The sequence below is a fragment of the Balaenoptera borealis genome (assembly GCF_965194805.1).
Source record: "Balaenoptera borealis genome assembly, chromosome: 12".
In the NCBI taxonomy this organism is placed as follows: Eukaryota; Metazoa; Chordata; class Mammalia; order Artiodactyla; family Balaenopteridae; genus Balaenoptera; species Balaenoptera borealis.
In genome coordinates, this window is record NC_138869.1 from 104,315,166 (window position 1) to 104,342,463 (window position 27,298).

The 27,298-nt window shown below is 44.6% G+C and overlaps 1 protein-coding gene across 1 annotated transcript in view; it reads left to right on the plus strand.

Annotated features, from left to right (window-relative positions):
* Positions 1–26,206, plus strand: part of SSR1 (signal sequence receptor subunit 1) — a 31,679-nt gene extending 5,473 nt beyond the window's left edge. The window contains exons 3-9 of the mRNA XM_082347778.1: positions 746–833; positions 2,130–2,392; positions 4,342–4,418; positions 5,187–5,265; positions 7,132–7,225; positions 12,965–13,028; positions 25,601–26,206. Of these exons, the coding sequence (XP_082203904.1) occupies positions 746–833; positions 2,130–2,392; positions 4,342–4,418; positions 5,187–5,265; positions 7,132–7,225; positions 12,965–13,028; positions 25,601–25,625 (690 nt within the window). The 3' untranslated portion in view covers positions 25,626–26,206. The remainder of the gene's footprint in view (positions 1–745; positions 834–2,129; positions 2,393–4,341; positions 4,419–5,186; positions 5,266–7,131; positions 7,226–12,964; positions 13,029–25,600) is intronic.
* The last annotated feature ends 1,092 nt before the right edge of the window (positions 26,207–27,298 follow it).

The window sequence follows — 27,298 nt, forward strand, 5'->3', positions numbered from 1 at the left end:
AATTGGGATGGAAAGACCAATAATCAGGCCCTAGCACAGGTCGGCAGAATGTGAATGTGGGACAGAGCCAGCTCTGCCCAGCCCCATGTTGTCCCTGGCTGCTTTCGTGCTGCCCCCGCAGTTGCATAGTTGCAGCAGGGACCTCGTGGTCCCCAAAGCGGAAGACATTTGCTACCTGCGTCTTCAGGCCAGCGCCTCCTTTGGAGTCTCTTTCCCTTCGCCCTTTGTGGGGGAGGGGTGGCACGAAGAGTGTGTATGACACTTCTTCTTTTCCTGGAAGGTAGTATTCCTGGCATTTAAACTAAGGGGAAAAGTAAGTACTACCCGTTTTAACTAGAAACTAAATGTCCCTTTGAAAAATACTGTTTTTAAACTTCTTTCAAACTTTACAGAAGATTTACCAACCCACACTCTAGAACCTCGCAGTTCAAAGTGTGATCCAAGTACCAGCTTCATGGGCATTTCCTGGGTGCTTGTTAGAAATACATACAGAATCTCAGGCTTCACCCTGACCTGAGTCATAGCTGCAGAATCCCCAGGGGATCAGCATGCACATCACTCTTTGAGATGCGCTGCTCTTGAAGTTTTATTTTCACCGAAGAGTTACAATGAAATTCATTCCACTACTAATCCCAACACAGCCTTGGAGAAGCAATGTATATATTGTCCCAAATCTAGTGAAGTCATTATTCTTAAATGATGTTGTTTTTCCCCCATAGTAATCTGCTTTTAATATTTTTCTTAGGCTGAAGATAAAGAGGAAGAAGATGTATCTGGTGAACCTGAAGCTTCACCAAGTGCAGATACAACCATCCTGTTTGTGAAAGGAGAAGGTGAGAGGGGAATGTTGGTTGTAATTCAAATACAGGAATTTTTTTAAATGGCTAGCTCACTTTTTGGGGAAGCATTAGTAATGATTAAGGTCTTTATTTTACAAGTATAGTGTAGACACATTTTGGGGAAAAACCCAGTTGCATGTATGAATACCCATATCTGTAAGGTAGCGTTTCTGGCATTTAAACTATGGGGAAAAAATAAATACTATCCATTTTAACTAGAAATCAAATGTCCCTTTGAAAGATGCTGTTTTTAAACTTTTTTCAAACTGCCACAGTAAAATAACATTCATATTTTGAGTGTAAACATTAGTGAAATATTAAATCTTTACAGTTAGGCCTTGACTAGAGCCTATGTTGCATTAGAAGAAAATTAACTAATGGCTTATATTTATTGAGAACTATGTGGCAGGCACTGTTTTCAATATTTTGCCTGTATTATTCAATTCTAATAGGAACCCTAAGAGGAGAGTTATTGTTGAACTGAGGTTTAGAGAGGTTACGACTTGAACAGGGTTACTCACTTAGTAAACAGATTCTGAAGACAGGATTCAGACCCAGATCTGTCTGACCCCAGAACCTGTGCTTTATGGATGAAGCAGCTCTGTAGACCACAGGATAATTATCGAAGACTTATTATTTGAGGTTATTTATTTTCTTGGTCTTCTCAAGCTTTCTGTTTTATTCCCACGTACATTCTACCTCTGTGCCTACAGAAAGTATAATTTGAGGGGTTTTTGTTGTTGTTGGTTTTTCCCATTTATTTTTGTAGCTGCCTCCTTGGGTCACATTTGTTTGCATTTTGACTAACTGCAAATAAGGATTGCCTGATTGATTTTTTTTTTTTATGTTTTAATAGATATTACAGTTTTCAGGTGAACCTCTTAGACTTTACCTTTCTGTCATTTTTCTCTCCATTATCTGCACAGAGAGCAGATACTGAGTTGGAGATGAAGGTGACTTCACCAAGACATGTAGCCCCACTGCAAGATAATCTTACTGCTGAAAGTATACAACTCCTTCTTAGACATACAACTTGGAAGTGATCTGGTCTTAAATTGAGGTGCTCAGTTCAACCCTTAAGTTGGAATGCTGCCGTGCAGACAAGGGTTTCAGCTTACACACGAACCCCAAGTTGCTAGTCAGTGGACGGCTGGAGTGCTCTACTGAAAAGGGTTCTGAAACCACATCCATACATAGCAGGAAAGGGTGCCAGAATCCATTTGTAATGTCTACTTATTTCGTACCCTTGGAATGTTTCCTAATCTTCCTGTCTCTTTTTTTGTTTCTTAGATTTTCCAGCAAATAACATTGTGAAGTTCCTGGTAGGCTTTACAAACAAGGGTACAGAAGATTTTATTGTTGAATCTCTAGACGCCTCATTCCGTTATCCTCAGGACTACCAGTTTTATATCCAGAATTTCACAGCTCTTCCTCTGAATACTGTAGTGCCACCCCAGAGACAGGCAACTTTTGAGTACTCCTTCATTCCTGCAGAGCCCATGGGTGGACGGCCCTTTGGTCTAGTCATCAATCTGAACTACAAAGATTTGAACGTAAGGCCCTCTAAACCTTCTTCTTCTTCTTTTTTTTTTTTTTAAGTTAATGGATGAGGACAGTTGACATTGTTTAATGAATATTCTTATATTTATTCATTCAGGTGCCTATTTTGTGGTTGAAACTGACAGGCAGCAGGGAGGCAAAGATAAATTGTACATCTCTGTCTTCAAGTCTATAATCCAATGGGGCAGATGGTTGTAGACAGACAACATCACAGCATGATAAGTGATACATACTAGAGACAAGTAAGTGTAGGGGTAGGAAAGTGACAGTGACTCCAGCTGGATCTTATAAGGAAAAGGAACAGTAAGCCACACAGTGGAATCTGCTACTTCTCAGATGTTAATGTATATTAAGTAATTTTTGTACCTCCTTTTGTTGCTTGCATTTTGCCCATTTTACTGCTTCTGTTGGTAAGTTTTAAGGACTTTCTGTGACTATTTTTCTGTCATTTTATACACTCATAGAGAAAATGTAACCAAATATTTTTAGGATGTTAGTAAGGCTTATGGTTTATGAGAACCAAATAGCCTAATATAAGTTCTGTTGTCTTTCTTAGGATATTTTACTATCTTTCTATAGTATACGTATATCCAATGAATGAATGAGAGAAGCCCACTAGAATTTTACTGCTGGGGGTTGACCTCTAGATGCCAACTGTCACGTCCTCCTTCAGATAGAAAGCACATCTAAACCATTCCCTTTTGAAAAAGTTTTCTGAGAAGGAAATTTCATCCTCTCTTGGAAGCTTATTCAACCTTTTCATCACCCTAGTGTCAACATATTTACATCTGAGTTAAATTTCTCATGCTGCAAGTTAAGTTTTCCTTTTGTGTCTTTTTTTAAAACTACTTAGTGGAAAGTGGGAAAGAGTTTTCATCTTTTTTCTTTTTCTTTTTCTTTTTTTTTGGGGGGGGCGTGGGGGGCCATACTGCACTGCTTGCGGGATTTTAGTTCCCCGACCAGGGGTTGAACCCAGGCCTCTGCAGTGAGAGCGCCGAGTCCTAACCACTGGATCACCAGGGAACTCCCCATCCTTATTTTCAAAACAATGTATTAAGCTTCCTCAACTTTATAGTTTAGTAGCTTGAAGGACTGTGTATTTCATCAAGTTTTCAAGCAGAATTAAACTTAATCCAACAAGGATATATGTAGCTTCAGTTCCATTTTGAATGTTTGTTTCATCTTGGAATTGTCACTAGAGGAATGCTAATAGAATGATCTTGGATAAGACTTAAATCGTTACAGTTCAGCAATAAGCAGTGACAGTTTTGGAAAAGTACTACCTCGATGATTCACACAAAACACTGAACACAGCTGTGTGTTGTCCCAGTGATTCTCATGTATTTGAAAACTTAAATTGTGGTGAGCTGACAGAATGATTTGGAGACCACCACAGAAAAAGATTTTGATACTGAAAGTCACTAACCCATTTAATATAAACTGATTTCCAGTCCATTGTCAATTTAGAACATGAATTTGACTTTTGTTCAAGGCTAGTTCTTAAAATGATGTTCTTCTGGAGCTCCTGCTGTACATGTTCACGCTCTTCCTTTCTCATTTGGAGGATTACCTACAACAGAAGCCAGGGCTTCTAGCTGAAGAGTGTTCTGTGGGCTCTGTTTCTTTCTGCACGTTATCCTGTTTTTACTTTACTTCCCTGGTTTCTCACATCTTCTCCCATCCCCGTCAAAGAAAGTGGGGACAACTTTAGCAAAGTTGGAGGCCTTTTTTATTTTTGAGGAGAAAGTAACATCATAACGTTGAGTCCCTGACATTGAATTGGTGCACTTACGTACGACTCTGTTGAGTCTTACTGACCTTCTAAGCGATGAGAAAGAGGTAGAGTATCGGTAGGGTATCTGTAGGGTAAGTTTTAAGAAATCCTGTAAGCTTTCATTCTTTCAACACATTTCAGATTTTTGTGATTTATTTTTTTTAACAGGGCAATGTTTTCCAAGATGCTGTCTTCAATCAAACAGTTACAATTATTGAGAGAGAAGATGGGCTAGATGGAGAAACGTAAGTGAAAGTCACAGTGTGTAGGTCTTGACCTCAGAAGGTAGGACTGGGAGGCTTGCTTCCGTCACTGTATTTTTAATGGTGAAAGATTAGGTGTAGATTGGGTGAAATCCTGACTACTTAAATTCATACTTTAGATGATTCTTAGAACTGTTAATACCAAGTTAAGAAAGATAGTTAAAGCTAACAAAAAACTGTTTTAGAAAGATAGTTTGCTTTTTGTTCTTCCCGTCTTTAAATTGCTTTCCACCCCGTCCTCTTAAGTTGGTCATCAGCCTCATCTAAGTTTCATGCCTCCAAAATTACTATTGAAAACATAAACCAGAAGATTTTATCTTGAAAAATGTGTCCTTTGCGAATGATGAATCATTTTTCACTGTATACTCATATAATTCACTGAAAGTAACTTTTAAATAAAATTGTGCAAAGTCTAATATTTGAGGAAGACAGCACCTAATGCAGCTGTTTTAACTGAGCTTTGACTATAACAAATTATGAAGTAATTCATTGTAGGTCATATGCCTTTTTTGGGGGGTGGGGACTGACTGTTGCTAAAGGTAAATTTATAAAACTGTTACCTGGATCTACGTTGAATTTAAAATATTTTGTTCCTTTTCCCCACAGATTATTTGGAAAAATTATATTTTGTTAGAATTATTGTTGTAATTAACTCATATCTCTTAGGAGTTAAAGCACAATTATAGTTTTAATTAGCTGTGGTATTTCTTATGAACTAAAGCCAGTTTATATTTTCTCCTTTTATATCAGAATCTTTATGTATATGTTCCTTGCTGGTCTTGGGCTTTTGGTGGTGGTTGGCCTTCATCAACTCCTAGAATCTAGAAAGGTAAATATAGATAAACAGCTCTTATAGCCATACTTCAAAAGTCGTTACAGTACTAAGTACAGTCTAGTTATTTGTGGCTTCTTGCTCTCACTGTGGGTTTGTAGATTACAGGTTTGTTGTGCCTTTTTAAAATAAAGCCTGAACGAAGTGAGAGTAGCACGGACATATATACACTACCGAGCGCAGGGTGGTTGGCTGGTGGGGGACGTCAGCATAGCCCAGGGAGATGGGCTCCATGCTTTGCGATGACCTGGGGGGTGGGGGGCCTGGGGGGTCAGGGCTGTGTGTGCATGTGGCTGATTCTCTTTGTTGTGCAGCAGAAACAAGCACGCTATTGTGAAGCGGTTGCACTCCAGTGAAGACCTATTTAAAAAAAATAATGATAACAATAAAAATAAATAAAATAAAGCCTGAAGAGGAGACCTTGGGTGTATGATTTGGATTTGTTTAGACTCTACTGCCACGTGCAGTTGGTGTCCTTTGTCTGCATTCTCCAGGATGGTATTTACCTTCTCACTGTTACGTAACTCTATATTATGCTAGAATTTTTATTCCTAAAACTCAGACATAAGATTTCATTCTTCTGTTTCTCATACTCTTTCATGGATATGTATTTTATCTATAAGTAATGCAGCTTTTATATATTTGCTTTAATACTCTTGACTATAGGGCTGACTTCTGATTAGCAATTTAATGAGTCTTCATTTGAAAAAGAACGAATGAATTTGGCCATGTTTAAGTCAGAATTGTGTTTCGAGTTAGAGTCGTAGAGTGGCAGCATTGAAGCACCTGGTGTAATCATGGTCTCCTGTCTCTGAACATGGTAGCTAATCCTGCCACTGTATCCTCATGTCCCTCTTCTCCCTCACCCTGCCAAAAAAAAACCAACCCCAAAACAAAATAACCCATACTATTCCTCTCAGTATATAACATGATTTGTGTCAAATACACTGATATGAACTAGACCCTAAACAATTGCTAGACATTTTGGTTAATCTTTATTAAGCAGTAAGTCAGGCAATCAAACCTATGTAAAATTAGCAGTAAATGTTATTAATAAATCCTTACTTTTTAAAAGAAAAATACTTAGTGCTTGAATGTTAATTTTCATAACATTCTTTACCTTGTTTTCATAATAGTCAGCATTTTTGCTATAAGTTTATGTATTAGGTATAAGCCAGTTTTTCAGTTATCTCTGTGTATTCAGAGTCCAATTTGTGGACTGTAAAATTAATATTCTGTTTCTTAGGTAAATAATTAGGTGGGGTTTTTTTTGTTTTTTTGTTTTTTTTAAAGAATAGGACCAAAGAGTGGAATTGAATCACTTTCTTACTTGCTAGCAGTTTTGCTGCAAATACTCAAGGAACAAAGTTTGAGGTTGTTAGCTTAAATGGGATTATATGTTTTTGTTTTGTTTTATTTATGCCAGCTGTTTAAGTGTATTTAGCTAATAATGCAGGGATCTGCCTGCATGCAACATTTCAGTAATTATCCCAACTTTTGTTTAATGTGGAAATAAGTTTATTCTTTAAGATTTGATTCCCAAAATGAAAGAAAATCGTTGTAAAAATAGAAGTTCTTACTTGGTCTACCAATTGTGTAATAACATATGAAGATTTACAGCAGAGGAAAAGGTCGTTAAAGACTGAAAATAAGTAATTTTGCAGATTAATTCCTTATTCTTTATATTGGTGTAGACATGATGTTCCCGCCTTGTTAAAAAAATATTTGAGGAATATGTTTTAGGACTAGAAGAGAACATGTTTATCTATTATATTTAAGTGGGTAGCTTGATGGACGGTTTTAAAATTATAGTAAATAATATAATGGAACCTCCTTTACAATAATGTTTTTCTGTTCTTTTAGCGCAAGAGACCCATACAGAAGGTAGAGACGGGTACCTCGAGTCAGAGTGATGTTGACATGAGCTGGATTCCTCAGGAAACTTTGAATCAGATCAGTAAGTACTCCTACAAACTTGCCTGGGAAACTTTTCTCTTAAATGGAAATTAAGTATCTTAGATTTGGCAAAAAAAATGCTTGGTCAGTGCTCCTTAACACTCATCTTTTCATGGCTTGTACGAATCTAATATGATGAGCAGTGAATGCATCACATTTTTATTCTGTGCACTGTATTTATGCTTTAATTTAGAAATGCTTCCACATCTGCAGTTTGTATACAAATGTGTGAATTCTCTATATTCCTAACCTTTTTCCTGTCTCTCTTCTTTCCTGTGGCTTCAGTGCAGAGTAGGAGAGGTGAGGCAATTCATCTTTTTAATGGTGTTTGATGTGTTGGGAGCTGTTGTATAGTTTGTGAATACTTTACAGTAAGTGTACTGAATACGGGAACAGTTTTCTATCACCATATTTATTAGAAAAACTGCCAACTACCCACTATTTTTGAAAGAATAAACCTACAATACTGCCTGATAGTTTACCTAACGTATATTTCAGTTTCTATTTTATATGCAGTTAGTTAAATATTAATCTTTATAGAAGAATATAGATTTTTTTTCTCCAATTGTAACTGGACTTTTTAAAAACATTTGCCATAAAAGCAGTATGGCTTCATTGCCTTTTTTTAAACAATTTTTAAAAATTTATTTATTTATTTATTTATTTTTGGCTGCGTTGGGTCTTTGTTGCTGTGCGTGGGCTTTCTCTAGTTGCGGCAAGTGGGGGCTATTCTTCGTTGCGGTGCTTGGCCTTCTCATTGCGGTGGCTTCTCTTGTTGTGGAGCACGGGCTCTAGGCATACGGGCTCAGTAGTTCTGCCCCAGGGGCTTAGTTGCTCCGCGGCATGTGGGATCTTCCCGATCGGGGCTCGAACCCGTGTCCCCTGCGTTGGCAGGTGCATTCTTAACCACTGTGCCACCAGGAGGTCCTGCCATTTTTTTGGGGGGTGGAAAAGAAAAAAAGTTCAGAGATAACCTCCTGGCTCCCCTAGTTCCATTTTCCATAAATATTTGGTACTTATGTGTTACTCTAAGTGTTTTCTACACATGTACCAGCTTATATGTCTGTTGTGTCTGTGTGTGTGTGTTTACACAGATGGCGTCATGTGGCACACAGTTCTACAACCTGAGTTCTTTTGCCTTGGATGTCTTTTTTTGATAATTACTTACATATTTACCTTATTCTTTTTAATAACTACATAGTATTCTTTTACAGTTCTTTTATATAAATGTGTCAGAATTAAGCCTGTTCTATATTGAAGGATGTTTGTTATTTCCAGTTTTTTGCTCTTAAAATTAATACTCTAATGAATATTCTTAATATATAAAATTATGGGATAATTTAAAAAATTAAGATGTAATTGACATATAACATTAGTTTTGCATGTACAACATAATGATTTGATATTTGTATAAAATGTGAAATGATCGCCACATCATCTAGTCAACACCATCCCACACAGTTAAAAACTTTATTTTTCTTGCGATGAGAGCTCTTAAGATCTATTCTCTTAGCAACTTTCAGATATACACTACAGTGTTAACTATAATCACCATGTTGTATATTAAATATTTGTGACTTATAACTAGAAGTTTGTACCTTTTGACCCCCTACTCCTATTTTGCCCACTCTCCTACCCGGGATAATTTTTTTAAATTAATTAATTAATTAATTTTTGGCTGCGTTGGGCCTTCGTTGCTGCACGCAGGCTTTCTCTAGTTGTGGCGAGCGGGGGCTCCTCTTCGTTGCGGTGCGCGGGCTTCTCACTGCGGTGGCTTCTCTTGTTGTGGAGCACGGACTCTAGGCGCGTGGGCTTCAGTAGTTGTGGCTCGTGGACTCTAGAGCACAGGCTCAGTAGTTGTGGCGCATGGGCTTAGTTGCTCCGCGGCATGTGGGATCTTCCTGGACCAGGGCTGGAAACCGTGTCCCCTGCACTGGCAGGCAGATTCCTAACCACTGCGCCACCAGGGAAGTCCCCAGGATAATTTCTTAAAAGTAGAATAGCTAGGTCTAAGATTATGCACATTTTAATTTTTATGGAAAGTGTTCCATTTCCTTCCCGAAAGGTGCCAATTTATGTTCTCAGTAATGTATAATATTGCCTGTTTCTCCTCCCCTCTTACTAATCATTCTCAAGTGTTAAGTATAATAAAATGTTTTAATCTGCCAGTATGTTACAAAATGGTATCTCATTTTTCATTTACAGTTAAGACTGAGGTTTGGCTTCTTTATGCATATTTATTGGCTACTTAGTATTTCTTTTCCTGTGAATTGGCTGTTCAGGTTCTTTCCAAGTTTATAAATTGACTTGTCTTTCTATGTTGAAACGCAGGTGCAGTCTGGTAGGCACTTTAGTAAGAGCATAGGAGGGGCCTTCTCCAGGTAGGAGAGTAGGGAGATCATTCACAGAAGGGGTTGACATTGGCCGATTCTTGAGTTCTGTGAGGGAAGAGTCTTTTTTATGTGCTCTGCTATGGCCTTCTGACTTTCCTTCTAGCCAAATGGCAGCCATCAGATACTTTAAAGCAGAGAAATAACAAATTCATGTTTTTTTAAAAAAATTATGTGATAGTTTTGTGGAGGCTGGCTAAGAAGTGGGAGCTACTGGACCCAGGGATACCAGTTAGGTGATTTCAGCAAAGCATACGAGGAACCATTAGGGCCTAAGCTAAGGCAGTAGTGAATGGGAATAAAAGGGAAGAGAAGGATATTTCAGAAGTGGAGCCGGTCGGGCTTTCAGTGACTTTTTGGTAGTTTCAGGAAGGGAGGAGTCAGGGCGCTCTGAGTTTGGGCAGCTGGATGGAAGATGGTCCCATTAACAGCAGGGACTCTAGGAAGAGGAGTGTCTGTGCACAAGGAGGGATGGGTCTGAGTTGGATCTGTGAGTGTGAGGAGCCCGTGCAACTCCGGTGAGTATGTGAAAGCGTGTATAGAGCTCAGGCGAATCAAGACTTGGAGACGTTGGGACGTGGAGCCTAGGAGACAGCTGAGGGTCTCTTTAAGGACAGATTTCCCACGTCATCCGGCATTCAGTGTAGCAGGAAGTGGAATTGGGTGGAAGTGTAGACCATGGCCTCTGTAGTGCAGCAGGATTGCTTATGTAGACTGGGAGATTGGTTTCATAGTATCTTGCTCCCTGACTTGTTATTCATGAACTTAAAAGCTGAGAATTATTACAGTTACAGAACAAAATTCCAATCACGTATAACTATTTTCATTCAGTAAGTATTATCTACGGTGCCACAACACTATGATACGCTAGGTTCTGAGTGGTATGTTAAAAAGAAGGTAAGAATATACGTATTACTGTTTTTCAGTTTACATTTTTGCTTGAGGAAAATAAAGTACATATGTGAAATAATATGTGATGTGCTAGAATGAATAATGTAGACAACTTAAAAGTTAGGAAAGGGGGATCATATTTAGAGTCAAAGGAAGTCTTGTTGAAGGAGAGAATAATCACGTGTGTCAGGTGATGAGTCTCGTTTAGACTGTAAAGGAAGAAGCGTGGTTTGAAACAATTTGATCCCATTACTAAGAAGTTTTTTCTTGTATGTTTTGCATTTCAGAGTAGGGTGCTTCAACTTCCCTGAGGTCTTTTAACTGTAAGTGACAGGTTAGCTGATTTTAATAGAAAAATTATAGGATCTTCGCTAAATGCTGTTTCATATGTGTACATAGGGAAAGCTTCATCAGAAGCTATGACTATGAAGTCTTCTGTGTAATGTGACTTTAACTCAGGGATCTGTTAGAAAACTGTGACATGTATCTCATTAATTAAAAAAAAAATCCATCTGAAAGTTATTTATATAGTATTTCCCCACAGGTGAGGTAGGAAATTAGATTATGCAGTCCCAGAAAGAGGAAAGGGACCATTTTAACTTTCTGCTAACATCTTGCCTTTCTCTTTTCTAAAATGAAAAAAGTTGGAGTGAGTTACCATTTTACTACAATTTAGTCTTTTTTTAAATGGGCAGGAGAGGCATTTTTGGATCTGCCCCATTTATTCAATATGAGACATCATGTTTAGGGTTTTCTGTTTTTGTTCTTTTTTTAAAGTTTTTTAGGGTTTTGGGGGTGGTAAGAAGGAGGTGGTTTCCTTTGATGACTGAGAAGCACCATTATACACATTTCACTGTTCTTTGCTGAAATGAAACGCCACTTTCTAGGCTGTTGAGGCATTTGGAGCCATTTTCCCCAAAGCTGGATGACTCCGGGCTGCTCTGTGTGTGTTTCATTTGTCTGCTGCTTAACTCTGATGAGCTAGACATGTGGGAGGGGAAGGTTTTAGACTCACTGTTAAGGTAAGTTGGATCGGCCGTCTTACTGATGGAGTGAAATTCATGTGTGTTGGACGAACAGGCTTTGCAGGTTCTCCGAGGCTCTTTTTTGTGTATTCCTGTATTTAAAACCCTGCTGCAGGGGGTTGACATTGTTGGGAGTCAGTAAGGACCATTTTAATCCATAGTAACAGCTGTGTCCACATAGGTGGCTGTTAGATTCTGAAGCATTTTTTGAAAAAAAAAAAGATTATTCAGCTGCTGCTTATGTTTAAAAATTATTTAGGAGTAGAAGACGCAGTAATTCATAGTCTAACCTTTCTGAAAATTTGATGAAAGTTGTAGGCTTTCTTTGTCAGAAAAGTGCTTCTGTGCTCAGCTTTAGGCACTGGAGCCCCCAAAACACATCATTACCAACCTCAATAAAGCACTGAGGCCAGCTCTCACGTGATATTTCAGTCATTAATTCTTAAGCAGTTTTTTGAAAAGAATTTTTAGCTTCTAAATATTCTTTGTAAACATTTACTGTATATTTTTTTAAACTGGAAAAATAATTGTAATGTGTAACTTATTCCGCAAAGAACTTACGTTCCTAATAGGTTAGGTGCTCCTAGAAAATATGAAAAAGACAATGGTCAGAAGACAGTCTTTCACTTTTTAAAGAAACTTCTAGATGACTCCTTACTGGATAGAAGTGGAAGAAACTCAACACTAGTTTATTTTTTGCTTAATAGACCACACTAAGACTCTAACATAAGAGAAAAAAGTAAAAAGATAGTGCTTATGTGCGTAGGATGCTTTTAGTATTGATGTGCTGTATAATTTCCTTTAACCTGCTGCTCATTTCAGGTAAATTTATGAAATTACCAAAAATTATGCAAACTGCATGGCACTGCATTTATAAATATTAAGTCTTTAATTTGTAATCAATATAAAATTTTTATGCTATTTGTAAAGAGTTTACTTATGCATGTATCATGTATAAACATGCTGAGCTGTAGAGTTCAAGATTTTGTATGGTAGCTTCAACATTACAGTGATCAAGATTAGATCTTTTCCCACCCTAATTGCAAAAAGATTTAATTGACATATAATGAATGACATATTAGTTCCAGGTATACAACATAATGATAGATAACTTGTACACATTGGAAAGTGGTCACCACGGTAAGTCATCATCTGTCACCATACAAAGTTACCAAAAAAATTTTTTTGTGTGTGATGAGAAGTCTTAAGATTTACTTAGCAACTTACAAGTAGGTAGAGTTTCATTTTGAGTTACCTCTTGAAGGATTATTTTAAAGGTTAAAAAACCTATGCTAGATAAGAGGTATTTATTATTAGATGGTCTTCTTGCATGTGTCGTTTTCTTAACTTAATGGTAAAGTTGAAGGAAAATGCTTTTGAATTGAACACATACACGATAGCCAGGCAAGTCAGAACTTTCTCTTTTTCTTCCAGATAAAGCTTCACCAAGAAGGTTGCCCAGGAAACGGGCACAGAAGAGATCGGTGGGATCTGATGAGTAAATGTTCTTTGTGCAACAATTCGGTCTTTACTTAACCCGCCCTAATGTTTTTCGGCCTGATGGGAATTAGTGCAGAGAAGCTATATCACCATAGAAGGCAACTACCACTTAATGTGTGGACTGAGCAATCAGAGTCTGTGGCGGTAACATTGCTGAAAATGCACTGCATTTATTTTTCTAAAGTAACAAATTTGGTTTTTTTAAAACCATTAAAATCTATGTGAGTGTGTGTGTGTATGTATGTGAGCAGTTGGTCTTACCAGAATCATTGTTGAACTATCTGAAGCATGCCTTTAGAATACTAAATATAATGCTATTGTCTCTTCCTTTTGGACATTTTCTGACATTTTCCCCCAAAACTCAGCATTTGCCCTGTATGACTGTAGATGTCCTGCCTTGGACTGTTTTTAAAGAAAACAACGTTTCTTCTTTAGAATAGCGCAAATCCCGCTTGATGGCACAAATTTGTATGTTGTTGCTGTTTTACAACTAGTATTCTAAAGGCACGAGCAGGCGTAGCTGCTTTTTAGCAGTAGAACTGTTTTGGTATTTTGCTGCTGTTTACTATAATGCGCACCTTCCGAAACCTTCCCAAATAAGTTCAAGGAATTTGGGGATCTCTAGCACCAAAATTGTGAAACATGAAAATTCTGGTTTTGATACATAAAACCAACTTCACTCTCTTTTTTTAAAAGAAAAAAGGTACATATGTGGAAACTGAGTTGTCCACTGTTCTATTTCTGACCCAAGAGATAGCTCTGGGATGATTTTTAGACCACTCTGTTTTGTTTTTTTAAGAGAGCATTTTCCTCTCCTTAATAGAAGCATCTTGCTTAAGAAAAGTTGCCTTGGTCTACAGACTAAGCAAAATTCCAACTAATCCTAACCTGTTAAAAGAGTTGATAGATAATTTTTAATGGTTAACCAATTGTTTTTTATCTAATCTTTCTTTGGGGTATTTTGGTTGTTGATTTTTTTTTTTCCAAAAGTTAATCTAAAGAACTCCAAAATTTTAAGCACTTAAGGTATCAGAACCAAAATTAATTGGGCTTCATAAAATCCCTCTTAGTTGCCCTTGCCCTAGGTAGTAAATTAAGTTTGGCGTTATTGTCAGGCTGGATAAGCAGCAGAGTAAAACAGTATGAACACATCCGAGGCTTTTCCCTCTGTCTTCAAGTCAAGTCATATTCTCCCACGAAATTTTGTAAGGAAATGGTAAGTGAAATTTTAGTAGCTGTTTGTTTAATTCCTGATCTGTCTTCATTATAATGAACTGACCCCTCTTTACTATAATCCCCACCTGCACCCGTGGCCACACAAAAAAACAACGAAACAACACAAATGAGAAACCTTTCCAAGTTGCTTAAGTCCTTAAACATCTGAGCCAAAGACAATGACGATAAAACAAGTTACTGTAAAGCTGTTAACCGCTTTGCAAGTAGGGCTAAGGTGTCAAATTAACTATATTGGCAGTGCTGAGCTATAAACTTTCTATACCTGTAATATAAAGTGTTTGAGTTTTTAATTGGGCTGTATGATCAGTAGTTTAGTTTGGAAAGCTCTGTGAGCTCTAAGAAACCGCATGGTTTTTATTTGATGTAATATAGGAGACCCTCCACCTTCTCAAGGAATATTGATATATTTCAAAACATTTTTGTGAATGTCCAAATTTGTGAAATTACTAGGACATAATGAAGTAAGGTGTAATCAAAAAATTTAAATGACCTCTACAGAGCATTTTATTGAATTCCTGGTGATACTTAGGCAATGGCAAAGCCACGCTGAGTTACAAGTGCCAGGCCTTCTGACTCCTGAGTAATCTGCCTTATATGTATTAGACCTTCCATATCTGAGGTTCAAATTAGCGCACGGAAATTATGTCATATTTTATTTTTTAGCATAGATTGGGAACACTTAAATTTTGAAGTCCTCAGATGCCAGGGGTCTCTGTAGTGTCAGTGTTTAACAGAAACTAACTCCATAATGAATGGAATTCAATTCCACACATGGTTTGTTCAAGCACACTTACTTAATAAGTAGCCTGTTTTTTAAATGTCTTTTTTAAATGTAAATATTTGAAGTTTTTGTTTGTTTTGATATATTAATTTGCTACACCAACCATGGTTTCAGAATTCATCTTTTGAACAACTTGGTTCCAGAGTCTGTAAAATGAACTGAGAATCTTGTGTATTAAGCCTGTCACTGGGACGTGTGAGAATAATGTGTTCATAAAGCATGGATCTCACCTTGGTTGTACAGCTGCATCATTCATTTCATGGTCTTACATAGTAAGTGACTTGTAAGACTGTTCCTGCCCCCTTGAAGAGGGAAATGGTACCTCCAAGGTAGAAGCCTGAGGAAAAGAGAAATCAGAGGGAAAGGATCATTGACTTGACTCTAGTGAAGTTTTTCATTTTAAATAAGCTTCAGAAAATAGTGACTTTGATAGGAGGAAAAGGCAAATTTACATCTTAAAAAAAAAAAAAATTTAAAAAGTCACTGCCCTGCCCTAAAGGTGTATTTGCAGTTCATGAGCCTGGAATTGTGTTTTGGCTCTGTTGGGAAGAAGCAAACGGTGGTGATGTGATATTGAAGCCTTTCCTTAATGACTGGTGCTATTTTGGAGGTACAGGAGTAGATAAATGTAACAGTATGTGAGGCTCTTATATAGCATTCATCTTTTGTGGTACAATGATATCCATACCCTTGGTATGAAGGAAAATTTATTTGGCTAGAGCATTTAAATAACTTTTTTTTTTTTTTTTTAACCAATGAACTTGGCGCAATACACATCATTTCTGCAAGATTTTGATAAATTACACCCTTGCATTTAAAGACATTTCCGGATACACTTGAAGTAATTTACCACAGTTTTGGACGGCATCATTTATAGCTGTAAAATGAACAAATTTGCTCTAATTTTATTAAATAAAATCTTACTTTTCTTTGAACTAGTATCTCCAGCTTAGTGAAGAGCAACTTGACACATAAACAAGACCCTGGTTATTCAAGTGAATGGAATGTTGATCTGTATTCGTAAGATCATCATCCTTAGAAGAGAACAGGAGGGAAGGACAAAACTTGGGGACTGACTTGTGAACATCTAAATAATTTCTTCAGGACTCTTACTCCTTTTCCATTTCCACAAAAGGCTGGACTTACACAGTAGTTAATTACATAATCTGAAGTTTTAGAGTTTTTTTTTCTTTTAGATTTTGGAATCATATAGGAATATGATTAGGGTTTGGGTACCATTTAGCTGCTTTTTTTTTTTTTTAAGGCAGTAGGAAAGGAGCTCATTTATTAAACATCAGCCATGTACTGTGTTCCGTTGGGCCTTTCCATTTATCATCTCATAAACCTTCACAACAACCCACTGAAAGAAGGTGATAACTGTTCATTTTATACACATGGGAAAAACCAAAACCTCCGAGTTTAAGAAGCTCGTGCGAGGTTTTGTACTGACTCTGGATTCAGACCCGTCTTACTCTGGATCTTATATATTCTCTTCCCTGTACCAGGTTTAAGATGGAGACTTTATAAAACCAAGCATTCGGGCAGCTTAAACAAATACTTGGTTTTCTAGAATCCAGCGACTAGCAAGTTCAAATAACCTCATGGTTATTTCAAAATCATGGTTAAAAACATTTTCTTCAAGGTGGGTTTTCTAGTTTGAATTTTCAAGGACTGAAAGACTCACCTTCGTGTTAGAGGTGAGAGTGATGATCTCCCTGTTCTTGGGCTACACACACACACGGGGATGGAGCTGGGAAGCGGGTTAGGCATCTGTCGTGTCTTCCTGTTCAGACAGCGGTTTCCCTCAGTAGGGCACAATGGAGCATTAAAAAGGAAACCTAGCATCACCTGGAGAACACAGGAAGGACAGCCCTTATTTAAAGTTCAGAAACCACAGCTGAAGATGACTTGGCTAGGCCCTTCTTGATCCCCTGCCGCCCCTCACGTATCTTTCTGTTACGGTACCTGTGAACGACTGATCACCTCATCCTGTCTCATTGGCCTGTCTGCTGGGCCATGATCTTTGTGTCTTGCTGGCCTTTTGTCCCGGCTTCTAGTTCACAGCCCTCACATGGAAACCTAACACAAGGGTTTGAAGAAGACAAGGAAACGTGGGCCAGTGTTTACTGGCCGTCTTCCAGAGGGCTGTGTTCAGGAGTCCTGCTGAAAACCCAGTATCTATTGTTGGCAGTTCTGTGAGGCTGAACAGAGAGAGGTGGGGCCGCGTGGTGTGCCGGCCTGGGGATTAGGGCGGAGTCTGCCCTGGCCAGGAACCAGTGGTGACGGTGAGAAGGCAGCTCACCTCTGGCGTCTCGGTGTGTTTTTTACATTGAGAAATACCTGGAAGTCCCAGTTTGATTCGTACCTTTGCCTAATACAACGTCAAATGATTTTTTTCTCCTTAAATCTAGTTTACTTTAGCAAAAAGAAAGAGGACTGAGGTATAGAATGGACTCGCATCGGTCTGCTTGGGTTCAAATCCCGGCTCGCTCTTCTGAGTTGGAGGCACTGGGTTTTCAGCCTGGGGTGCCTGACCCCCGGGGTTATGAGGTGCCGAGGACACGGCCCGGCACGTGGGTGAGTGCTGCCACAAACGCCGTGTTGCAGGAACAGCCCGTGAAGCGCGCGCGACGCAGGTGCGGGTAGTGCTTTTTGGGCTTCGTTGTGGAGTGATGGTTAAACTCTACCGAATAGAAAAGTAAAACAGTGTTCGTTTTTAATGAAAGAGTAAACGCCTTAAGATGGACATGCAAGGGGGCCAGCTCTAATAATGGGTCTACTAATGAACCAGCGTTCCGGGGCTGCCCGGGGTGTTAGAGCCTGCACACGCAGCTCTCGGGACACTTGGGGAGGCGGCACACGTTCCACTGATGCCATCGCCCGCCGTTCAAAAAACAGTTCTGAAACGCCTCTCAGAATTTCTTACAGCCTCAGACCGAGCCAGCCAAAGATCATCGGCCTTAACGTTTTTTCAGAAATCCATTGGTCCCATCATCCATCTGAATCACATTTGTCAAAACGGGTGCTCAAGCTCTAAACGCACGTTAGAGAGGAGCGTGAGAAACGAGTTGGTCGGGAGCAGCGTTCGGGGGGCGCAGATGCGCGTCAGGTCGCCGCGGCCCCGCCCGCCGCCTCGCTAATCCGCCCCGCCCGCCGGCTCGGGCCCGACGCCTGCGAGGTGCTGCGCTGCGGCTGACGCGCGAGACGCCTTACCGCGCTCTGGTCGCGCCACGCAGGACTTGCTTGGCAGTTTCTCTCCGAGGTAGGCCCCTTCTGTGCCCTAAGTCAGGGTACCTGTCGAGTGTACGTGAACGCCCGGCCGCCGGCTCCGGTCTCCCAGGGGCGCACCGCCATCGCCCGCGGGGCGGGGTCCTCGGCGCCGCGGGGAGCGGGCAGCAGGCCCGGGGCCCCTGCGGCGCCGGGCACTTGAGTGTCAGACTTGCAGTACTTTCCCGTCTTGCGTGACTTTCTCATCCTGTTCACGACCGAGTGACCGTCTCACAGTTAAAATACCGCTGCGTGTTTTCAAAATGTGCCCCTGCGAGGGGTGGCCTCTGTCCCCACGGAGTGGAAGCGCGACCCGGAGCGGCTGAGGCTGCCGTCCCGAAGCTGCAGGGCGCACGGTGGCGCGAGGGTGGCTCCCGTGGGGGACCTGCCTTCGTCGCATTCCTCCCGGACAGCACACCTGCTGGCGCCTGAGCGGCGAGAGGCCGTGGCCGCCCCGCCGTGTCTGTGCCTCGAGGGCTTGCCCGCGCCCGCAGCCGCCTGCCGGGGCGCCTCCGTTCCTGGCACTAAGTCCCGTCTCCACATCCTCGGGAGACTTCTCTCCGGGCCTGGCCTCCGTCCCCCCCGTCCTCCCCGTCCCGGCTTCTGTCCTCCCGTGCCCCTGGGCGGAAACCTTCTCGTCCTCAGTCTGGCGTGTTCTCTTGCCCCTCTGGCTGTTCCGGTTCCGGTCCTCCTGGGCTTCGGGCTTCCCCTTCTTCACTGGGCCTTCAGTCTTCTTCTTTTCAGCCCAGCTTCTGCCCCAAAGACCTCTCCTGGGATCTCCGCTCCCTCGTCCCCGGCCTTGACCTGTGCGTCTAGCCCCTGGACGCCGGCCCTTGGATTCCCCCTGCCCTTCTAGCTGCCCGTGATTCACTTTCACTTAAATGTTTTACTGTAACCCCAAACCAACAAGTCACCGATGTTTATTTCCCTCCATAAATCTCTGTCCTTCTTCAGTAACATGACTCCTGTTTATCCAACATTAAATCTTAAAGAGGCCCAGGTACAGTGATTTGCCCTTAAATATTTAATACATTCTTACTAATTTACCTCTGCTATGAATTAAATTAGATTTCAGTTCTCTCCATTTCAAAATCTTAACAACTTAAGAACTTTAAAGAAATCCGAATCTATTCAGCATAGGCAAAAATACCTCTGGTTCAAAATACTTTTTTTTACATTTCCTACTTCACTGCAAGAGGTCTTGGGTGTCTGCTATTTTAATTCTAGTGGGCAGTGTATTTTAATCAGGCTATTTATGACAAAACATTCTTCTGCAGTGTGGGTTTTATCTGGTGACAGTGAGAAAGTTATCTGGCCACCTTTAGGACTGACTAGTTAATGAAACATTTGAGAAAAGTTCCTGCTCAGTGAGTATTTGGAAATCACAGTTTTTCCAGTTTGGTAAACCCAAGAACACCCTTTTTTCTTGGTTATTTCCATTGGTCCAACCTACTGCCTAAACTCATCTTCAAACGCATCTCTTTATTTGCATATCACTAATTAAAGCTGATCTTGAAAGGATTTGCATTCAATACAGAATGATTTGTAACGTGCCAGTGCGTTTTACTGCTAGGTCTTCATCTTTGAGCACAAAGTGCATCTAAAATATTAAGCAAAGAAAGGAAGCTATGACCTTGATCTTAATTTCTCTCTGGAATTTGTAAAAAGCTTTACATATTTTCAACATACAGAATTTAGACATTTCAAGTGACAAGTTTTGTTTTAGAATGAAGAAGACTTAAGATGAGCTTTACATGTGCTGTTTGGCTGTGAGCTCTTTGACTTTTCAAATGATGGTCGTAAGACACCTCCCCCTGACACACACACACACGCGTACGTATGTACGTGTGTGCGCATATTAAGTTTCAGTTCCCAGTAATTAGAGACTACATACTCTGACCGTTTAAACGTTTTTAAGTAAGCAGAGATGCCTCTTTGGTTTAACTTCATCAGTATATCACTGAGTCAGTACCGAGAATTTCCTTCTTTCCATGATTTTGTTGTGAGTGGTAGAGCTGAATTAATGTGTTCTTCATAGAAAAAGCAACTTTTGATTAGAAGCTGTGCATACTCTGGCGATTTAGTCTTTGTAACTATGTAATATTTTTAGTCTTTTCTGCTGAAAGGAAATGAATCAAAAAATATTAGGGCAGTAAGAACCAGCATTTTAATTTCTTCTCTACAATGCTTGAAACGCTCAGTATTAAGTAAATTTCAGATCAGTCCAAAGTCTGAAAAGAAATACACAAAATGCTAAAGCAGTTTTTGTGGTAGAGTGGTGGATTTTTTTTCCTTTTCAAAGTGTTTGTAATGTGCTTATATTTTAGAATGGAAGAAATAAATACAAGTGTTAAATTTATTTGAGCCTCCTACGATGAGTATAATAATCGCAATGGTTGTAGGCAGCTTGGCTGTAGCCCAGAAAGAAAGTGAGCCCATTCGAAAACTTAGATGTTTCTGTCGCTTTACATGCTCAGAGAAAATCAAGATGGATTGGTAGAAAATCCTCAAAAGAGTTTTCCTTGGACGGCACCCAGGCTTGCTTCTCATCTGTTACGCCTTCACATTAATAAACCACCTGCATCTCCATCTGGGCCTGTGCCAGCCCGTGCTTGGCACTGCCGGCCCTCCCAGCCCTGGTGCCCACACGGCCCCACCCCACACCGTGGCAGTGACTCCCTCTGCCCAGACGCCCCCCTGCATCGGCGCCCCCCGCAGCCTTCCCTCGTCCAGGGCGCCTGCCCTCCCGACGCCTCGCGCCACCCTGGGTGTCGGCCTCGTCCCTCACCGCTCCCTGGCCCTTCCGCTGCCCGTCACCCCCTTTTCGAATTTTAAGCTTCGTGACAGCAAGAGTTTCCAGTTACCGGGTCCCCAAGTCTTGGAACGGTACCTGGCATGTGGTAGGTGTTTAATAAATACGAGTTAACCTCACAGCCCTGCAGTGAAGTAGGTAACACCCCCGTCTTGCAGATGAGGAAACTGAATGTACAAGAGCAGTGACGTACTAAGACGCGGTCGACTGTGAAGTGGCAAAGCTGAGACTGGAACGCGGGCTGGTCTGTGTCCAGAGCCTTCACAGAATTCTGTTGCCTCCCTCGTAATACGGAGGTTCTCCCGGTGGCCGCACGGTCCCCATTCACTGAAAACCCAGGAGAAAAGAGGTCGACTTGCCGGCCTCATCTGCGCAGTGAGGATTCTAGGGAGGGACGGGGGCTGCAGCTCCACCAGGAGGCATTTACCAAACAGAGCCAAGGAAACTGGCAAGCGAGTGCCCAGGAGTTGCCGGGAAGGTGGCTCAAGTGAAATCCCGTGGGTGAGTTCCAGAAAAGGAAGTGAAACAATAGGGTGTCACAGCCGAGCTTCACACAATCAAGTAAGTTCCCAAATCGTGAGTGAATTGTAAACTTAAATAGTTTTCGTTAAACGTATAATCCAAGTTTGGCAAATTATATCAAGTTGAGACAATGAGATAAGGTATCAGAGGTGACAGCTCCAAAAGGAGAGTTTCAAGTCAGGAGGCTAGCTGGGTCATTAAGACTTAAAAAAAAGTTGCTAATTTTCTTACAAGGGAATAGTTCATTACCTGCATCATAACTTTAAATCAGTAGTATTCCTCCTCTGCAAGAATCCTCCAAGTGACAGGGAAACATTTTAAAGCAGAACCCTGACTCCCAGGCCCCCTGAAACCCGTCTGCGCGGGTGTGTTCTGCTGCCCTCTGCTGCTCACGGGTGGTACAGCCATGACGGTTCATTCCCAGGGCCGCCCCAAGGCATCGCCAGACTGTTAGGAGTTGTCCTCCCCTAAAGCAAGCCACCTACTCCAAACACTGCAACCCACCGGCCTGGGCGTCCTGTGCTCCACCTCCACCCCAAACCAAACACGGGACTAAAGTGCAAACAACTGCTTTTGCTAAGACGTCAATGAAGTGACTTGGATTGAGTGATCGTGTCACCTGGAGAGCTGGCCACACACACAGCACGTGCTCTCTGGGGCCTTGTCTCCCAAGAGAAACTTGGTCTCAGACAAAGCCACTGCCCGTCTGCTCTGCCTGCACCACGTCCACACTCACGTGTTTACTTCGGATGCACTCGTGAAATACTTTCTCTCATTGGACATGAGTATGACGGTTAACAGCCCTTGTTTGAATCCAGACTCACCCACTTAGCAATCTTACACAAGTCACCTAATCGGTCCCACCTGTGTCTTCTTCCCTAGAATGGGGATAATCGTAACTAAAATTGTTAGTTATTAACGTTCAATCAATGTAAAGCCCTCACTATACGCCAAGTGTTTGGTTGGATTTGTTAAAGATACTGCATGAGAAGAGCAAGCCATCCCAGTGCCTGGCCCAGAGTAACCTCATTTTCACTACTAGGAATGTATTTTTTCCTCATTCCATAAACAATGTTCATTTGTCAGCCAACTGAAAACCATCATCATCAACTTTTTTTCCCTAGAATGGTGAAATTCTGTTTAAAAGGTGTGGTCCTTATATTTTTTTCTGTACTTAATAGAGCCTCATATAACATTAGAGCTGGAAAGAATCCACAGAGTCATCTAGGCCAGCTTTCTGGCCACCTGGCCAGGTGGCCTATCCCATCTTTGGACAGCTCAGCTAGTAGACAGTTCTTGCTGGAGCCCAGATCAGCTACCCTGTGGTCTGTGTCCTAGTTCTGCCCTCCAGATCATCTTTAAAAAATCTGCTTTCTCTCCCTTACAACTGTCTTTTGTGTGCGTGAAGACCTCTATCACGCCTTCCTTTGTCAAAAATCTTTTATCCAGGCTCAAGTAAAAAGTGATAATAACTACCTCAACCTCATTTTTTCCCAAGGAAACAGCGCCTTTATTAAAATGATGGGAATTGTCTGCCCACTTAAATCTTTACCTATTTTATTGAATAATGGAAATTAAAGGGTCCAAAATGATTGCTTGAGATAAAGGATGAAAATAATTGCCATTCCTTCTCCCTCCAAATGAATCACTTCAACAACTATTTCTTGCTCTTAGGCGGCATTCACCAACCTTGCTGCCCGTAAGATTGGGGGTGGAGGAGTGGAGGTTTGCCTAGGGCGCCGTGGCCAGAGCTGCCGAATTCCGCCCAGGAATCTGCATTTTAATGCCCGCCACCGGTGCTCCCACAACTGCACTGCAGAACATTCGCCAGGAGAGTCTGGGTCTCGCCCGGCGGCCCCGCGTGCCCTCGGGAAGCCCTGGACTAGCTTGTGGCGGGACAGCGCACGCGCCGCAGCCAGCGGTGTCAGCCTGGACCTGAGTGGCCCCCCTGTCCTTGTACAGAAACGGGGCTGCTTCACTGGCCCCCGCCGTTGTCTCCTCTCCTCGTGTTGGATGCCTGAGGCCAGCTGAGGGTGGTGGTGGCCGCCGGGGAGGTGGTGAGCGCTTCCTCCGACCCGGGGCCTCTTCTAAGCGTCTCCCTCGTGTTGACTCTCAATGCTCGGGGCCCCCAGCCCCGTCTGAGGAGGATCTAGTAGCACCAGTTACTGCTGAGGGATGTAGACCAAGGTGTCCATGGACAGAGCCACTTGCCCGCGGCCACCCGGCTCCTGAGAGGTGGCGAGGCGCCCCGGGAGCTGACACAGGCGGCTCTGCCCCGCACCTGGACCCCGGACCCGCCCCGCCAAACCCCCGTGTCCCACAGACACCTCCAGCTCAACGCGGGGCGGGGGGCTCCTTCCCTGAACCACCTCCTTCGGGGTGTCCTGACTCCGTGGCGCCGTCACCGCCACAGGAAAAGCCCCTTCTGACGGGTCCCCCTGCACGCCACCTGCTAACAGCCCCTGGGACGCGGCCCTGGTCCCCAGTGGGTGGGCTCCCCGCGGCCGGTGAGCAGGGGACACACGCGGCGCCCACGTGGTGGCCGTGCCTGCGGTGCCACCGCCGGTCCGGTCCCCCCAACCCCGGCCACGAGGCGCCACCGGGACCCTCGGCGACGGCCCGGTCCCTCCCACGGCCTGCAGGAGCCGGACCCAAACCTCTGTTGCTGTCTCCGTGCGACCTCTGAACCCAGGCCCGCTCTGCCCCCAGCCTCGCACTCCCGCCCGCCCGCCCTCCGCCCACACGCGGCGCCGGTGCCCTGCCCTCACCCGCCCGGCCGGCACCGAGTCTGGGAGCAGCCTTTAATTTTCATACAGTTCGGAACTTGGAGAAAAACTGCGAATCACGGCACAGGAATTCCCACACCCTCCGCCTTCACCCAGATCCTTAACTGCTGCCCTTCGCTACAGACAGACCTGCACGAGACCCGCACCGTCCCTGACCCCTCCCGGGAACGGGCACGCGCTCTGACCAGGGCATGTGCCACACCGGTGCAGTGACCGCCAGGCCACAGGCCACGGCCAGCGCTCGCCACCTGGCCCAGCACCGCCCCCGGCCCGTCCTCCTGCTTCGGGGGCCGGTCCGGGTTCACGCCGTCCGTGCACTTGTCACGTGTCCGTGGGCCACTTGGGTCTGGACGATTCCTCGGCCTTTCAGGACACGGGCGCCTTGAGGGAGGGCGGGCCGGTAGCTCCGCGTGTCCCCGGCCGGGCCTTGTGCGCTGCGTCCTCGTGACGGGGCTCAGGTCGCGCCCTTTCGGCAGGAGACACGCGGCACGGCGCCCGGCCCTTCCCGTCGGTCCCTGTGACATGGGCGCGGACCGCGGGCGAAGGTGGGGCCCTGCGCGGTCTCCCGGCTCCTCCTCCTCGAGGGAAGCTTCCTTAGGCCCCGCACGCCCGGCGCCGGGCTTAGGTCAGCGGCCTGGCCCGCCACGCCCTGGGCACCGGCCTCAGGGGGCCCAGGCCGCCCTGCCCTCCCGCAGGCCCCAGTCCAGACCTGGCACGGAGCGGGCGCTCGACAAACGTCTGCTGAGTGAATGCAAGAGTGAGTGAGACTCTGGGCGCCGCTCTAGTTGCAGAGCCGAGCCCTCCAAGTCTCTCCGGACGAGCCTGGGTGGGTTTTTGCTTTACGCCTGGCGCGTGGCTACGCTTTGGGCTTCGTTTCATGCCAGATCCTCACTCAGAGCATGAAAGTCTGACTAATCCCAATAAAGATTTCTTCTGGGAGTCGCAGAATAGACTCATTTTAGAAACTGGCCCCCAATCCGAGACTTTTCCATTTGTTTCTTCATGGGGGGCGGGGTAGGAGGAAGGGGATTCTCCAGGGCTTTTGGGCATCTGGACCCAAAAGAGCAGCACGAAGCGTCATTGGGCCCCGGCCTCGCCGGCCGCCCCGCGCCCCGACCCCGCAGGGAGGCCGCCCAGGAGCTGACCGTCTCCCTTTGTTGTTTCAGACGCAGGAGGGGGGAGGCGCACTGATGTCACCGGCCCTCCCGCAGCGCCGCCATCCCTCGCCACGCGGGCCGGGCCCCGCCACCAAGGCTGCTTGCTGCACAAGGACGCCGGCCTCCCTCCTCGTGACCCTCGGGACGGCGCCGGCCCCTCGGCGGGCTCTGCGGAGGCGCCACCGCCGCGCTGGCTGCGTGCCAGGGCTCAGCGGCCTCCGTGGCGCAGCTGCTGTGCGATGTCGTCCTCCGCCCGCGGGAGGACGCGTGGACCCGGGGCCCCACGCCGCCGGCTGCTCCGTCTGGCCTGCGCTTCCCCGTCACGGGGACGGCGACCCGGGCGGGATGCCAACCCGCGACGTGGAGGCTGGAACACACACCTTAGCGGCTGCCGGTGTCGACGTAGGGGATGTTCAGAGACGAGCCGGGCGGGGAGGGCTTGGTGCCGCGATGAGGGATGCTTCGTGGGGCACGCGTCCAGGTGACAGGCCCTTCCCCCGGGCGGAGGCCCGCGTCTGTGTGCTGGGCTCACGACAGGCTCTTATTATGCTGACGTGAATTGAGTTGAACTGCACTGAATCGAATTGGACGGAAATAAATTGAACCGAAAGGCTACCGACAAGCGTCCACCTCTTGCTGAGTGCCAGGCCCCGGGGGTCAGGGATGCACAGGACCGTCCCTGGTCCCTGTCTTTGCACCGGCCAGGCCGTAACTGTGCGGCAAGAGCAGGCCGGGCCGGGGGCGGGCTGGGAGGGGGGCACGAGAGGCGTCGGATTGTCGGGGGAGGTGCTCTGAGCTGAGCCTGCAAGTGCAGAGCAGGGGGGGAGGCAGGAGCTGAGGAACAGAAGAGATGGCGAGGAAGGGGATCCGGCCGGTGGGTGATATGGACACAGGTGCAGAGACACACTCGCGCGGGGGAAGCGCGTCTCAGGGCTGGCCCGTGAACCCCACGTGTGGAATCACCTGGAACATCCTCCAGACCTACAGTGGAGTCTCGGGGAGCTGGCCCAGGAATCTGCAGTTTCAAACAAACTCTACAGGTGGATTCGAAGTTTGAGACTCGCTGAGGGGTGACAGGGGGCCAGGCAGCGCTTTTCAGGGGGTGGGTGCGTCGGGGTCATTCCCGAGCCAAGAGACACTTCAGAGTACGTCGGCCCCCTGAGGGGCTGCTAACTCTCTCCCACCCCGCGCCTCCGCCCTGGATTCTAGGTGTTTGATGAGCTCCCCGGTGAGTGAGGCTGCAGCTGGGACACGGGCACCTCTGAGGAGGCGCCGATCTGAGGTTTGGAAGATTCCAGCCAGAGCGAAGGAAGCCCCACGGCTCTTCTCAGGCCCTGGGGGACAGACGGTCGTGATCTTTGGGGCACTCAGATCTGACCAGATGCACCTTCCTTCTCTCCACACCCATCCTAGGTTTCAGGCCCAGGAGCGTGGTGCTTAATACAATCACGAAATGCCTGGCGCTCCCGGATCTGAACGTGAGGCACCCGAGCCACGTTGCCCAGGGGTCCCGGCCGGGCAGCTGGAGGTCTGAGATCCAGGCGTCGGCAGGGTTGGTTCCTCCTGAGGCCTCCCCCTCCTTGGCGTGTAGATGGGCATCTTCTCCCCGTGTCCTCACACGGACCGTGCGCACACATCCCTGGTGTCTGGGTCCAAACTCCCCCTTCTTATAAGACCAGTCAGATCGGATTAGGGTCACCCTAACTT